General features: G+C 45.0%; 1 protein-coding gene across 13 annotated transcripts in view; it reads right to left on the bottom strand.

Annotated features, from left to right (window-relative positions):
- Positions 1-14,782, bottom strand: part of RIN2 (Ras and Rab interactor 2) — a 241,267-nt gene that overhangs the window by 57,397 nt on the left and 169,088 nt on the right. For 9 of the 13 annotated variants that reach the window (XM_025876874.2, XM_073878443.1, XM_073878442.1 and 6 more), the window contains one exon: positions 5,246-5,346. In XM_025876874.2, the coding sequence (XP_025732659.1) occupies positions 5,246-5,346 (101 nt within the window). Of the gene's footprint in view, positions 1-4,842; positions 5,512-14,782 lie in introns of those variants that run through there. The other 4 variants (XM_073878450.1, XM_073878448.1, XM_025876877.2 and 1 more) reach the window with 4 other exon arrangements.

Raw genomic sequence — 14,782 nt, 5'->3', positions numbered from 1 at the left:
GGATCTTCTCTTCTGACCGTGTATTCTAACATCAGTCAAGTGGAAAAAGCGAAGGGTTGTACCAGGGACCAGCAATCTGAGCTTCCTGTGGTTTGGGTATCAATGCCATTGCATAGCTGCTGGGAAACTGAGAACTTCCTGGGGCACACAGACCCTTCCAGAAAAAGTCAGTGGTGGTGACCAACTGCTACACTATAGTACTGGGCAGAGCAGGCCAAGGTATTTTTTAATTCTGTGCATCTGATTCCGGGGTCGGGGAGGGCTGGTTGGGGGTAGAGTTTTAAGACCCTGGATATCCCCCCCACCGCCCAGTGGTCCACTCAGACTGGAGTGTACCAGCGAGGTAAAACAGGAGTGAGGGGAGGAGAGGAAGACGGCAAACAAAGTTAACAATAGCCTTGATGACCCGGTCCAGCCAGGCCCCCTGCATCCTGCAAAGCCAGCCTGAGCCTCATCTTGTGAAGTTGCTTTGTTCAATCCCTCTACTCTACCTGTGGACAAAGGGAACTTCAGAGACTTGTCTTAGCCCAGAGGTGATGGGTCCAGATGGCAATGAGGGTGGAACACTGCCTACATTGGGTCTACTGTGCTAGCCCCACCTGAAAGGAGACTGCAAAATCATGGGGGAGGGAGAGGAAAGCACAAAGCCTTTATTTCCCCACACTCTAGTCTCGGGGGCAGTGAAGTGGAGAGCAGGAGGAAATAAGAAATAGCATTTAGAGAGAGCAGAAACAAGATATCCTTGATCTCTCTCCTGGCTTCCTAGCCTCTTTTTGGTAAAACGCTAGCAGAGGGCATGGAGTTGATTTAATCAGATGCTCCTCTATCGGCAGACGTTTACAACAGCCCTGAACCCAGAAGTGAGGGAGGAAGCATGGCTGGCACGTAATGGGAAGGTGCCCTGGTCCCTCTTCTTTGCTAGGGAGCCAGCTTAAGGCCCATAGCACATGTTCAACTTTTGATTTTTTTATGCACCAGCTGGGGTCCCCTAACTGCTTTACAGGGTAATGTCTTGTTTCTGCAAGAGGCTTCTGATGCTTTAATACCTTTAGAATCTCCAAAGGGCTGGCATCTTTCATTCGTCCATTCAAATACTTACTGAGTGTATGCTACATGCCAGACACTATTCTAAGGCCAAGCCCATGCTCTCAGTGTGCTTCCCTCCTTGTGCTGGGAGGCAGAAAATGCACAGTTTAAGCAAGTGACCATATATGTCAGATCTGTACAAGTTCTATGAAGAAAACTCAAGTCACCTAAGGTGACGGAAGAAATGAGGGTCCTAAGGTGAATGCTTCCTGGAGGAAGGGAGTTCTAGGCAGAGGGAATAGTTAAGTGGCAAGGCCAGGAGGTAGGAGCCTTCTGGGCAAGGAGCCGGTGGGGCTGGAGCAGAGGGACCGAGAGGGGACAGGTTGTAAGAGAGGAGGGCAAGGGGATGGGAGGAGTCAGAGCCTGGGGCATCTTAAAAGCCTTCACGATGATTTTGGTTTTAATGAATGAAAAATACTGAAGGGCTTTGAACAGAAGTGACATGACTTGGATTTGGGTTAACAAAAGTCAGATCCTTCTCTATGCTGCTTAAATAACAGCCCACGGAAGGCAGGATGGGTGAAAGCAGAGGCACTGGGCAAGTGTCTCCTGCAGTGGTGCTGATGGGGGAATCTTACAGGTAGAGCTGCCAGGGTCTAGAGATGGACAGAAGAACAGGTATGAGAGACGGAGAGACAAAAGCCCTCTGTGAGGCCCAAGCACCTGCAGGTATGGTCACTGGGATGGGGAAGACCAGGGAGGAAGCAAGGTTATGAAAGAAAACCGAGGTCTCAGTCTTGGTCTTTGTAAGTTTGAGATGCCAGAAGTTGGGCTGAATGGACAGCTAGAGGCAAACATCTGGATTCAAACAAGGACCAACCTAGGGATCTAAGTTGGGAATTCCCAATATACACAGGGTATCAAAGCCACGGACTGGATGGGATTAACTATGAAATTACTCTAGAGGTCTCTTTTAATAAACAACATATTGTATTTACTCGCTGCCAGCATTGTGCAAAGTTCTTTACAAATATTAACTCACTTAATCTTTCCCACCACCCTCAAGTCAAGCTCTATTATTATCCTCATTTCACTGATGTGCACACCGAGGCACAGAGACTTTTAAGTATCTTGCTCAAGGTTAGTGGGAGAGAGAAGGTGGGGGGTGGACAGGAGAAGAGAGGCTGTAGGCTTGCGCTCTGGGTGCTCCGGGATTAGGAGGTGAGGGAGATGAGGAGGAACCAGCTGGAGACCACAAGCAGCAGAAGGTGAGGAGAGAGGAAACCAGGAAGTATGGTGTCCCGAAAGCCAAGCCAATCGAGTGTCCCTGGAAGGGAAGGGAAATCAACTGTGTGGGATGACGCTGATCGGTGAGGAGGTCAGAACTGACCCCTGGATAGAAAAGTGACATCTTTACTTTCACTAACCTGGTTTTGAAATTAACTTCCTCCCATTTTGAATGCAGGCCAACAAATCCCAGTAGTTTGCACAGTAGCTGAGACTCTGTCACCAATAGAAACCCCACACATTTTCATTGTTGGTGAAGAAGTACTGTTTCTGGCCATCTTTGCTTCCAGAGGACAGCAGTTTCTAGACCTTGCTATTTAACGTGTTTATAATAAAGAAGTACCTATGCTATGAAATCATGCATTTTAAGAATTCTGATCATTCTACTGCAGTAGAATTGTTTTCCCTATGTCCTCCTGCGTATTTTATTTTATGCACTGAAAATATTAATCTGATAAGGGGGTCCATGAGACATGAAAAGATTAAAAATTACTTCAATATTAACGACAAAGGAGCAACCAAAAGCCAATGCAGGTAGAGAAACAGCATTCCTAACCTAGGGCACCAGCGTGGCACTTAGCCCAGTGTTCAACAAACGAAGGGACCATAGGCACTCTGTGGTGACTGTGGCTGGGGTAGGTGAGGCTGTTATCACAGCTCACACTCGCCAAGGATGCCACAAAGGAAGGCGACATCCATGCATCTGTGCTGCAACTGGAACGTGCTCAGCCAAGGTCCCCGGGGAGGGGGGCAATCTGTCTTCTCTCTATAGGGGTTTCACTTGAGGTGGCTCCATTACTCTCACTACCCCCTCTCCTTTCCTTTCGTCCACGCTTTGGGCTGCTCTGTGCCAAGCTGACCTGCTGCTCCCCTGTGGCCAGGGCTCTGCTCTGCTTTCATTCTGGAAACAACGGAAGGTCCTCTTCACCCTACCTCTCCCATATCTGGCCACCTGGACATTGTCGGGCAAAACAGAGGAATTAACAGCAAAGTCACGACTCCCTGCTTCGGCAAAATCAGCGAGAGACCCCAGCACAGAAGCCACAGCCTCATTAGTCCGACAGGTCCCGCACAGTAGAATGAGGGCCATCCTGGAGATTTAGCTCCTAGGGTAGTTAGGAGAGTCAATGAGCTGGCTGCTGTGACGCACTTACAACAGTGGCGGGCACATGGTAAACACCGTATGCATTGTTCAACTAAGATAGTCTTGCCTTTTCTCTTTCTTCCCCACTAAAAAAAACACCAAGTAAAATGCGTCTGAAATTTCACGAATTCATTGTTAACCAACATAGCATTCAAGAATAAGTGACATTAATCTGAAAAACATAGTTATTACGGAATGCTTACAGTCATTCTTAAATTTGAAAAGAAAAAGATAGAGATGTTAACGACAAGACGGCAGCCCTGCTTACCCAGCCCAGTGCCTACTGCTGTCAGATGTCAAGATCGTGATGTGATGGCCTCTGATGTACCATCACGTCTTCCAGCAAACCTAACATCCCTGGGCCTTACACATTGGGGGAGGGGTACTGCCACTGGTGTCCATCATCTGCAGAGCTTGGGGACTATTTTGCTGTGTTGTGTTCCCTGGATGTGAGAGAAATCAGCCACTAAAGCTCTCTTCTTTGCCCTTTGGCACTAACTGGACTCCTACATTTATTTTGCTCAGTAATGCAAAGGGGAAAGGGAAATCCACTTCCACGGAGTTTGGCACTATTCTGAACGTGAGGTCGAGAGTTTTTAATCAAAAATCAAAAATTAGCCATTGAGGTCCAGGGAAATCAGAGAGAATGCCAGGGTGCTGCTGCAAGAAGCTTGGGGACCATCTGGTCTACTCTGCCCCCCCAGCATTTTTGTAGAAAAGGGGAAGAAATGGATGGCATGCAGCATTTCCACAGCTAAGGGGGAATATGGTTTCTCCAGAGACAGAGGAGAGTTAAAGCACCACCTTCCAGCTGCAAAGTACCTCCTTGCGATTGTCTGCTCTCTCTGCAGTCTAGGGCAGGGAACAAGTTGGGCTGGTTTGAAACTTGCCTGGGCAACCAGCACCACCTGGTTCACCCGCCCTTGCAGGATTCCTGCCTGTCTCATGACTTGTGAGCAAAACCCACTCCGTGAATCTCACCTCATACCTGCACCAGGCTGCCTCAACCCGTACCCTGGGAAAGAGGGGAAAGTTAATAATGAGCCTGGCCTCCAAGGCACCAGGTGTCCATGTCATTTTTTAGTGATTATATTCTGTTGCCTTTCCTAGCAATGAATTGCAGCATTCAAGAGCTAAGATGAGGTTGGCGTGACCTCCTCCAGCCTACCACCCCCACCCTGACCTCTGCACTCCCATTCTCCCTATAAAGACCAGTCCCTTACAACTAACTCAGATCGGATACGATACGAACACAACACGTCATGCTTAACAAGCATAGTATATTGCCCCCCACTCTTAGTTATTTACAACCACATCCAAACTCCAACACACTGGGTCACATTTTAGGCCAATGGCCATGATAAGCGCTGGGGTTTTTTTCTGACCTGAGAACGCAAAATGAGTCCATCCTCTTTAGGGCGCCCCTTTACACCTTCTGGAGACTGACATGGGCTACACTGAATTCTATTTTGCACGCGGAGGATCCTGCTGCGTTATTGTTTCCATCACTGTTGAGTAGGTGGATACGACAGATAGAGCTTTAGGTTTCCGGGTTCTGGTGCCAGGAGGCATTGAGAGGGTGTAAAGTTCAAGTGCCTTCAAAGTGATTAAGACAAACAGACAACTGGTTCCTAGGCCACTCCCACCTCCTACAGAGAGCTTCATCGGGAGAGGCCACCACACTCCCAGTTCCCAAACTTCTGAGAAGCCACCGAGATGGCAGTCCTCGTAGCTGCTAGGGTCCACTTAGCCCCCATCTGACGCCCGGCACCTGATCGTCTCTGTCACCTGTGGGCTTCGTTGGGTTCCAGTCCATTCTCCAGGCTGACATCTGTCTGCACCATCTCCTGTTTCAGTTCTCCGATCTCCGAGACGATTGTGTCAATGAGCTATTCAAAGACAAAAATAGTGTGACGTCAGGCAGTGGAAGAGGCGTGCCCAGAGCCTGGGGAGCTTCAGCCGCTTCAATAGGAGGACAGAGAAGACCACCTTTTTTTTTTTTTTTAAATCCCGGCTGTGTGAATTTCCTCCACCCAGAGGAAAGAAATAAAGAGGGTGGGAGCAGCTTTTTTCTAAAAAAAAAAGAGGAAGAACTTAGGTTTCGGTACTGCCCTCAGAAAAAGGATATGACACCCAGTTTGGTTTCTCAACATACAAAGAGGAATAAACAAATCCTGGTAAAACCAGGCTTCCACATTCATTTTGTCAAAATCAAAACTCAAGAGGAATTCCCTGAATTAAAATTTATACAATCATTGTTCTGGCTACAGAAATAAGCGTATTTGTTTTTGTTTTTTTAAGATTTTATTTGAGAGAAAGAGAGAGCACAAGTAGGGGTGGGGTGGGGGGGGAGAGGGGCAGAGGGAGAGGGAGAAGCAGACTCCCCACTGAGCAGGGGGCCCGATGCAGGGCTCGATCCCAGGACCCTGAGATCATGACCTGTGCCGAAGGCAGATGCTTAACTGATTGAGCCACCCAGATGCCCCAGAAATAAGAATATTTAAAAGACATATATAGTTTGCAATCAATTTCCAGACATTAAGCTTACTCATACTATTCTTTGCTTTTTATTTATTTTTTTGATAAAGAAGACTGTGCGAGGAAAGGGAAGAGAGAGGGCTGCCTGGGGTGGGGAGTGGGTGAACTACAGGGGGAACGCAGAGGGAGATGTGCCCTTCTCTTGCAGAAGGCTCATGCACACTTGTATCTTCTACCCACACAGCTGGGAAGAGGTTACATCTGCCCCTGAAGGCTGATCTAAACTCCTGAGCCCACCTAATCACTCATCCAACAGAATCCTTCCTGGTGCTAACTAGGCCGTCTATGTGTAGAGCAGCTGTTCTCAAAGTGTGTCACTGCTCCCTGATTTTAAAGAATCATAGTTATTTTTTACATAAGTGTTACTTATGTCATCGTGTAATAGATTTATTATTGTTTCAAAATAAATATTTTTAAAACATTTCTCCATTTTAATTCCCAATACAGCGAGCATCTCGTAGCTGTAATCCATGTGAACTCAAGCTCTTTGGGGTCCTCCATAATTTTTAATGGATAAAGGGATCCTCGGGCTACAAAGTTTGAAAATCACTATTCTAGCTAAAGATAAGTGTTGTCTTGCCTCAAGCAGATTTATCCCACCCAGGCGCTGGCAGAAACTTCATCTGAGCTTACAGGCTCTTCTAAACTGTTGACCCCATCTATTCATTCATTAATTCAACAAACCTTTATAGGCACCCACTTCATGCCAGGCGCTACAAGCACGGAATAAGGTGGACAGTTCTCGCAGAGATGATAGTCCAGTGGAGTACAGACCACAGCCCTGAGTGCTGAAAAGTGCCAGGATGAAAACAGAACAGGGTGATGCTAGAGGGGGCAGCTAAGCGGCCACCATTCTAGTGGGATGGGATGGTGACAGTGGATCTTTGAGGAAGTGATGGAGCCCTGAACAACAAAGGAGCCATGAAAAGATCAAGGGAAGATCCCTCCATACAGAGAAAGTCCCAGAGTCTGGGAAGGCACATGGCAGGAGAGGCAAACAGGGACCAGAGCTCGTTGGCATTCTAGATCACAGTACCCATACATTTGAGTTTTCTACACTAAGAATCATCAAAGGGCTTTAAGAGGGGAAGACATTTTCTTTGTTTTATGTTCTAAAAAGATCACTTTGGCTGCTGGCTAGAGACGGTTTGTAGGGGCAAGAGGAGAAACAGCAAAACCAGTTTGGAGGCAACAGAAGGGATGCAGGCAAGAGTGGGCCAGGTGGCTTGGACCAAGGTGCTAGCAGGGGAATTAGAAAGAAGGGGGGAAATCCGAGAACAAGTTAACACAGAAATTGATAGAAGTTGATGGACTTCATATAGGAGCAGTAGGAAGAGAAGAATCAATACAACTCCTAAGTTTTTGACTTGATTATCAAATAAATAGATGGCAGTGCCATTGACTGAAATGGGGGAGGATTAAGTTTGAGGAAGAAATTGAATTGGATATTAGATCAGTTATGTCTTGATTTTCTTATCGGCCATCAAATAAATTTGGTAAGTGGTTTTTGATATTCAGTATAGAGATATTTATACATTTGGAAGTCACTAGCATATGTGCTGGCATTCCAAAGCCCTGTGACAGGGAGAGAATATCTGAGGGGAAGGTGGACATGGAGAAGGGGTCCCTGCAAATAGCTCTACATGCTCCCAATGCTTGGAGGTCAGAAGAAGGGAGGCCAGCCAAGTCCTCCATGCTTGATCCATCCCTGTTGTGCGTGCCTGGGATGCAAGCTATAGGCAAACATTCTAGAAGCACTGGGGACCTGGAAGAGAAAATGATCAGGAGATCCCTTTTATATATATCTCACTGGCAAAAATTTAAAAGTCTGACAATATTTGAGAATGTGGAAAAACAGGAACCCCAAATGCTGCTAGAGGAGTGTTATTTGTAGAGCTCACTTTGAAGAGCAATTTGGCAATGTCTTATAGAGTCAGAGACACACAGACCTCCTAGATACACACTCTAGAGAAATCCAGGCACATGGGTGCAAGGAGACCTTTATAAGAATATTTCTTCTCCATTATTTGTAAAAAAAAAAAAAAACCCAAATTATAAGCACTTAAATGTCCATCAGTAAGAGAATGGGTAAACTGAGGTATAGAATACAACGTAGCAGTTAAAATTAATGAACCAGAGCTATAGGTATCAACACACATATAAACAGAAATGCTCAAAAACTTCTCATAAAAGCAAAAAAAAATAAAAAAATAAAAATAAAAAAACAAACTTGAAAAGGGTTACATCCAGTATATAAAATTGAAAACCATTCAAAACTGTACAATACTATAGTGTTTATAAATATACACATAGATAGACAACTCCAATGTGTGATATGGGGGTTATAATCTTAGTCCAGGATAATGGTTACCCCTGGAGGAGAATGGATGAAGACGTTCACAGGTCAAGGGGCTCAACCACTATGAGATTTTATTTCTTAAAATGAAATGGCAAAATTATAAGATTTGACAGAGCTGAGAGACATGTGTTTAGCAGTATATGTGATTTTCTGTATGTTTATTCGTAATCAAAATTATTAGAAAAAGAAAAAGGGGTGGATGTGCATGAAAATGGAAGGAGGTGGAAAGACTGAGAAGGTAGGCGTGAGTGGGGTGAGCAAAGGCAGTCTGAGTGTCTGTGCTGAAGACCCCCCAATCTGGGCTGGGTCACCATCCCATTCTGGGCCATGGCTATAGTCCTGGGCAGGAGAGCCACACACAGGAGGGTCACCCACAGCCTCGGGCAAACCTAGGACAAAGAGTTCCCATCCCCAGCAAGGAGACAGGTCACTAGACACAATCAGCCTGTTCACCCTCAGTCACCCTCACGGCCACCATATTAATGTGAACATAAACATAGCCTTCCCCAGGAGAAGCCCTTGGTCTTCTCTGGCCAGACTGTTCCTCCTGATACTGGCCTTGCTGACACCTTCAGTAGTGTCTCAAGGCCTCCACACGCCACACTTGCTTCCTTCTGTGTACCTAACCAAACACAAAGAACCTAGAAGTTGTGGTTCTCACTCAGCCGCACTCGGATGGCAAATCATGAACACCACCATTGATCTGTAATGCAGAAGGGATGTGCAGTGACGCCTGAGACACGGAGGTGTGCAAGGACAGAGGGCCCCCTGCCTGCAGGACTATGAGACCCTCCTGTCACCCTCCATTCTGCCCCAGCCCACCCACCTGAGGGCACAGACTCTCTGAATGATCTGTTGTTACACCAACCAGGCCCCTCCACCCGCCAAAGTCATCCCCAAACATCTGCTCCTCCCCAAGGTCTGCCCTGGTGTCAATGATTGGATTTGAGTTGTTTCCCAAATTTTCCCAGATACATTTGTGTGTGTTTGTGGTTTTGATACCTGCAGATGTTTGATCGCATCCTTTATGCTCTTAATACATTTTATTTTTGAGGCTAAACAGAGATAACTTGCCACCCACAAAGGGAGGGGGAGCAATTTTAAGCTAAGCTTTCTCGTGTTTAAGACAACAGGACTTTCAACCTAAGTGCTTTATCAAAGTTGGTGTCGCAATCGAAATTTCTCCAAATCCACTTACACAACCCAAGACCCCACCACATCCCCGTAGCTGTCTAGAATTCCTGTAACACAGGGAAGGGGCTGCTTAAGCATCTGCCATGCAAGCACTGCTCTTCACAACCCTATCTGTTGGCCCAGGATGTGTGTGGACACTTGGGAAGACGGCCACGGGACCAAGCGGCTCTTATTCAGAGCAATCGGAGCAAGACAGGACACCAGGGTGCAGGGCCACCAAATCAGTGAGACAGTGGTTCTACCAAAAACACAGCATCTGTATCAGTTCCAGAAAACTACAAGTCGTGAGGAAGGCCCCAAACCAGTAAATAGACAAGGCAGGCAAGTCCAGGGTGGGGTCTCTGGGTCCCCTCCCTCATTCTACTCAGAAACCTCTGTTCACCCCTCTCCCTCCCAGGTGAGCATTTGTGCATACCAAAGTGCCAGGAACCTGAACTGTTCACCTGGGTGATTTTCATGCCAGTTGGCAACCAGGCCAAGGGTAGGAAGGCCCGGGTTCTTCCCCTCTGAGATCACACCTAGGGCTCGGCCTGGGCAAGGTGGGGCCTGCAGCGTCCCAGGCTAAAGCAGGATCTACACCAATTTGTACCACTTTGTAATCATTCTGGTAATCTCCCCGGAGGCGGGAACCTCCTGTGAGGGGCCACAGTGCCAGCAGCGACAGCGTGGACCAGTGGTGAGGGCACCGGCTCTGGGATCAGAAAGACCTGCCTTCAAATCCCACCTGAGCGCGCCCCTCTCCCCGCTTGGTTGGGTCCTGAACCTTGTTATTAATTGTGAGCCTTGCCACAAAGCAGAGTGATACCTGAAGATGCTTCAAATAGATGCAGATACCTCCTAGCCTGGAAAGAGGCCATTTCATTACCGGAAGCAGACCTAGATCACAAAAGACCCGTGTTTGTGGCATCCGGTCTTCCTTTGACAGCTGCCCAGAAGTCTCTAATCTCAACATCTGCCCCCTAGACGCCAATTTTCCCCAACCAGGGACAGAAGTCTTGATGCCATCCCTGCTCGCCTGGGAAGCTGGAGGGAGGGAAAAGGGAGGCACTCCAAATCTTGTGTTCTTTCTTTTAGGGTTAGATAAAGGAGAAAAAAAATCTCTTGAAGGCCAAGTGGAATTAAAAGGAAAAAGTGTTTACAGAGCAAGTTCTGATACAGCGCTCTTCAAATGGCAAGTCAAACTCAGGAATGTTATTGTGGTTTGAAAAGGGGATGTGTTGCTGATATGGCGAAGACTTGAAACCTAGGGTGTGGGAAAAGTCAAGTGTTTTGCTCTCAGCTCTGGAATTCTATTCCCCTCGTGCATCAGCTTGGCCTTGGGGTGTGATGTGCCTTTACAGCCCCCATCAGCCCTGTGGGATTAGACCTACCTCCAGGTCATGAAAAACCATATCACCCAAACAATCCCTCTCCTGTCTATTTCTGTTGAGCCAGGGGAGCCTCATGGTCTGGTGGGTACATCCCATGTTTGGGGCTTTTCTAAAGTAGTCTGGAAAATAATGGGTTCCTTATCAACCTTGAGATGATCTTTGCCCCCAGGAACTGTCACCATAGAAACAAACAAAATAATGAAGGCTTCTTCCTTCCACTTGCAGAGGAGTGTCTAGAAAATGATGGTGGGGTACCTCAGAACCCTTTTCTTTGTTTGTTTTCTAAACTTTGTGTGCCACATCCTCTGGGGTGTTTCCATTTATACTTTTGAAATTTAATTATAATAGCAAACAAAAAACATGAATACATTCTCATTGAAAAACATAAATTGTTGTCATTAAAGCTAATGTCCCTTAACCATCATCCAGAAGCCTTTCACCTACCCAGAGGTAACCACTATTAGTTTTGTGCACACCATTCTGTGCTTTTTCTACCCAATGGAATTATACTGATGTATTGTCCTTTGGTTCCCTTATTTTACTCAATGAAATGTGGGATTTATCTGCATTGATACATGAAGCCCTAGCTCATTCTTTCTTTTACATTTAAAAAATTTATTTAAATTCAATTAATTAACATATAGTGTATTATTAGTTTCAGAGGTACAGTTTGGTGATTCATCAGTTGCATATAACAGCCAGTGCTCATGACATCACGTGCCCTCCTTAATGCCCATCATCCAGGTACCCCATCCGCCACACACCTCCCCTCTAGCAACCCTCAGTGTGTTTCCTATGATTAAGAGTCTTTTACTTTGTATCAAAAACTAATGATGTACTATACCTTGGCTAACTGAATTCAAATAAAAAAAAAAGTCTTTTATGATTTGTCTCCCTCTCTGATTTCATCTTGTTTTATTTTTCTCCCCCTTGCCCTATGTTCTTCTGTTTTGTTTCTTAAATTCCATATTTGAGTGAAATCATATGCCAATTCTTTCTCTGATTGACTTATTTCGCTTACCATAAGACCCTCTAGTTCCATCCACATAGTTGCAAATGGCAAGATTTCATTTTTTTGATGACCACATCTTTATCCATTCATCTGTCGATGGCCATCTGGGCTCTTTCCATAGTTTGGCTGTTGTGGACATTGCTGCTATAATCATTGGGGTGCAGGTGCACCTTCGGATCACTACATCTGTATCTTTGAGGTAAATACCTAGTAGAGCTATAGGGTAGCTCTATTTTCAACTTTATGAGGAACCTCTATACTGTTTTCCAGAGTAGCCACACCAGCTTGCATTCTCACCAATAGTGTAAGAGGGTCCCCTTTCTCCGCATCCCCACCAAAATCTGTCGTTTCCTGACTTGTTAATTTTAGCCATTCTGCCTAGTTCATTCATTTTAAGTGGGAATAGTCTTCCACCCTAGGGATATACCACATGGGGATATACATAAGGATATACCATGTATCCATTCTATTTTGACAGACGCTTAAGTCATTTTCAGTGTTTTACTGTCACAAGCAGTACTGTGTTAAACACCCTTGTGTACTGCGTGAAACCTCACAGAAAATGCTGAGCTTCAATCATGTAAGAGGTTATGAGATGGCGCTATGTGGCTCTCCTGGTGGCTGTGCCAAACTATACTGCCTCCACCATCTTTGAAAGTGTCCCCCTCACTTGTCAGTGTTTGATTTTATGAAACTTTTAACCTTTGGCTAATCTGATGAGTATAAGTGGCTTCTTATTGTTTTAATGTGCTTTGCAGAGATTATATTTTCGTTGTTATATGGATTTCTTCCTTTGAAGAATTGCCTGTTCATTAATCTATTGCTCATCTTGGGGTTTCTTGGTTTATTTCATTAAACTGCACGAGTTGTGGATATGCACCTCTTGTCTCAAATATTTAAAAGATTTTCTCTCATACTGTTTTTTGTTTGTCTTTGTATTTCCTTAAGCATTTAATGTTAATAAAATAAAAATTTTTCATTATGGCTCCTGTTTATTGACCCTTGTCTAGGAAGACTTTTTTTTAGGTTTATTGACTTATTTTATTTTTTCTTTAAATTTTTTATTGTTATGTTAATCACCATACATTACATCATTAGTTTTTGATGTAGTGTTCCATGATTTATTGTTTGTGCATAAAACCCAGTGCTCGACGCAGAACATGCCTTCTTTAATACCCATCACCAGGCTAAACCATCTCCCCACCCACTCCCCTCTAGAACCCTCAGTTTGTTTTTCAGAGTCCATCGTATCTCATGGTTCGTCTCCCCCTCAAATTTACACCCCTTCATTCTTCCCCTACTGCTATCTTCTTCTTCTTCTTTTTTTCTTAACATATATTGAATTATTTGTTTCAGAGGTACAAATCTGTGATTCAACAGTCTTGCACAATTCACAGCACTCACCATAGCACATACCCTCCCCAATGTCTATCACCCAGACACCCCAACCCTCTCACCCCCCCACCACTCCAGCAAACCTGTTTGTTTCCTGAGATTAAGAATTCCTCATATCAGTGAGGTCATATGATACATGTCTTTCTCTGATTGACTTATTTCACTCAGCATAACACCCTCCAGTTCCATCCACGTCGTTGCAAATGGCAAGATCTCATTTCTTTTGATGGCTGCATAATATTCCATTGGGTATATATACCACTTCTTCTTTATCCATTCATCTGTCGATGGACATCTTGGCTCCTTCCACAGTTTGGCTATTGTGGACATTGCTGCTTTACACAATGGGGTGCAAGTACCACTTCGGATCCCTACATTTGTATCTTTGGGGTAAATACCCAGTAGTACAATTCCTGGATCATATGGTAGCTCTATTTTCAACTTTTTGAGGAAACTCCATACTGTTTTCCAGAGTGGTTGCACCAGCTTGCATTCCCACCAACAGTGTAGAAGGGTTCCCCTTTCTCCACAACCCCACCAACATCTGTCATTTCCTGACTTGTTTATGTTAGCCATTCTGACTGGTGTGAGGTGGTATCTCATTGAGGTTTTGATCTAGATTTCCCTGATGCTGAGTGATGTTGAGCACTTTTTCATGTGTCTGTTGGCCATTTGGATGTCTTCTTTGGAAAAATGTCTGTTGATGTCTTCTGCCCATTTCTTGATTGTATTATTTGTTCTTTGGGTGTTGAGTTTGATTACTTCTTTATAGATTTTGGATACTAGCCCTTTATCTGATATGTCACTTGCAAATATTTTCTCCCATTCTGTCGGTTGTCTTTTGGCTTTCTGGACTGTTTCTTTTGCTGTGCAAAAGCTTTTTATCTTGATGAAATCCCAATAGTTCATTTTTGCCCTTGATTCCCTTGCCTTTGGCGAAGTTTCTAGGAAGAAGTTGCTGCGGCTGAAGTGGAAGAAGTTGCCCTCTGTGTTCTCCTTTAGGATTTTGATGGACTCCTATCTCACGTTTAGGTCTTTCAACCATTTGGAGTCTATTTTTGTGTGTGGTGTAAGGAAATGGTCCAGTTTGATTCTTCTGCATGTGGCTGTCCAATTTTCCCAACACCATTTGTTGAAGAGACTGTCTTTTTTCCACTGGACATTCTTTCCTGCTTTCTCAAAGATGAGTTGACCATAGAGTTGAGGGTCCATTTCTGGGCTCTCTATTCTGTTCCATTGATCTATGTGTCTGTTTTTGTGCCAGTCTCATACTGTCCTGATGATGACAGCTTTGTAGTAGAGCTGGAAGTCCAGAATTGTGATGCCGCCAGCTTTGCTTTGTTTTGCTTTTTCAACATTCCTCTGGCTATTCAGGGTCTTTTCTGGTTCCATAAAAATTTTAGGATTATTTGTTCCATTTCTTTGAAAAAAGTGGATGGTATTTTGATGGGGATTGC

The sequence above is a fragment of the Callorhinus ursinus genome, unplaced genomic scaffold, assembly GCF_003265705.2.
Source record: "Callorhinus ursinus isolate GAN/ISIS: 27379988/994484 unplaced genomic scaffold, GSC_fseal_2.0 scaffold29, whole genome shotgun sequence".
NCBI classification, from domain to species: domain Eukaryota; kingdom Metazoa; phylum Chordata; class Mammalia; order Carnivora; family Otariidae; genus Callorhinus; species Callorhinus ursinus.
The sequence above is the reverse complement of the archived record's forward strand: the minus strand, read 5'-3'. Positions and strand labels throughout refer to the sequence as shown.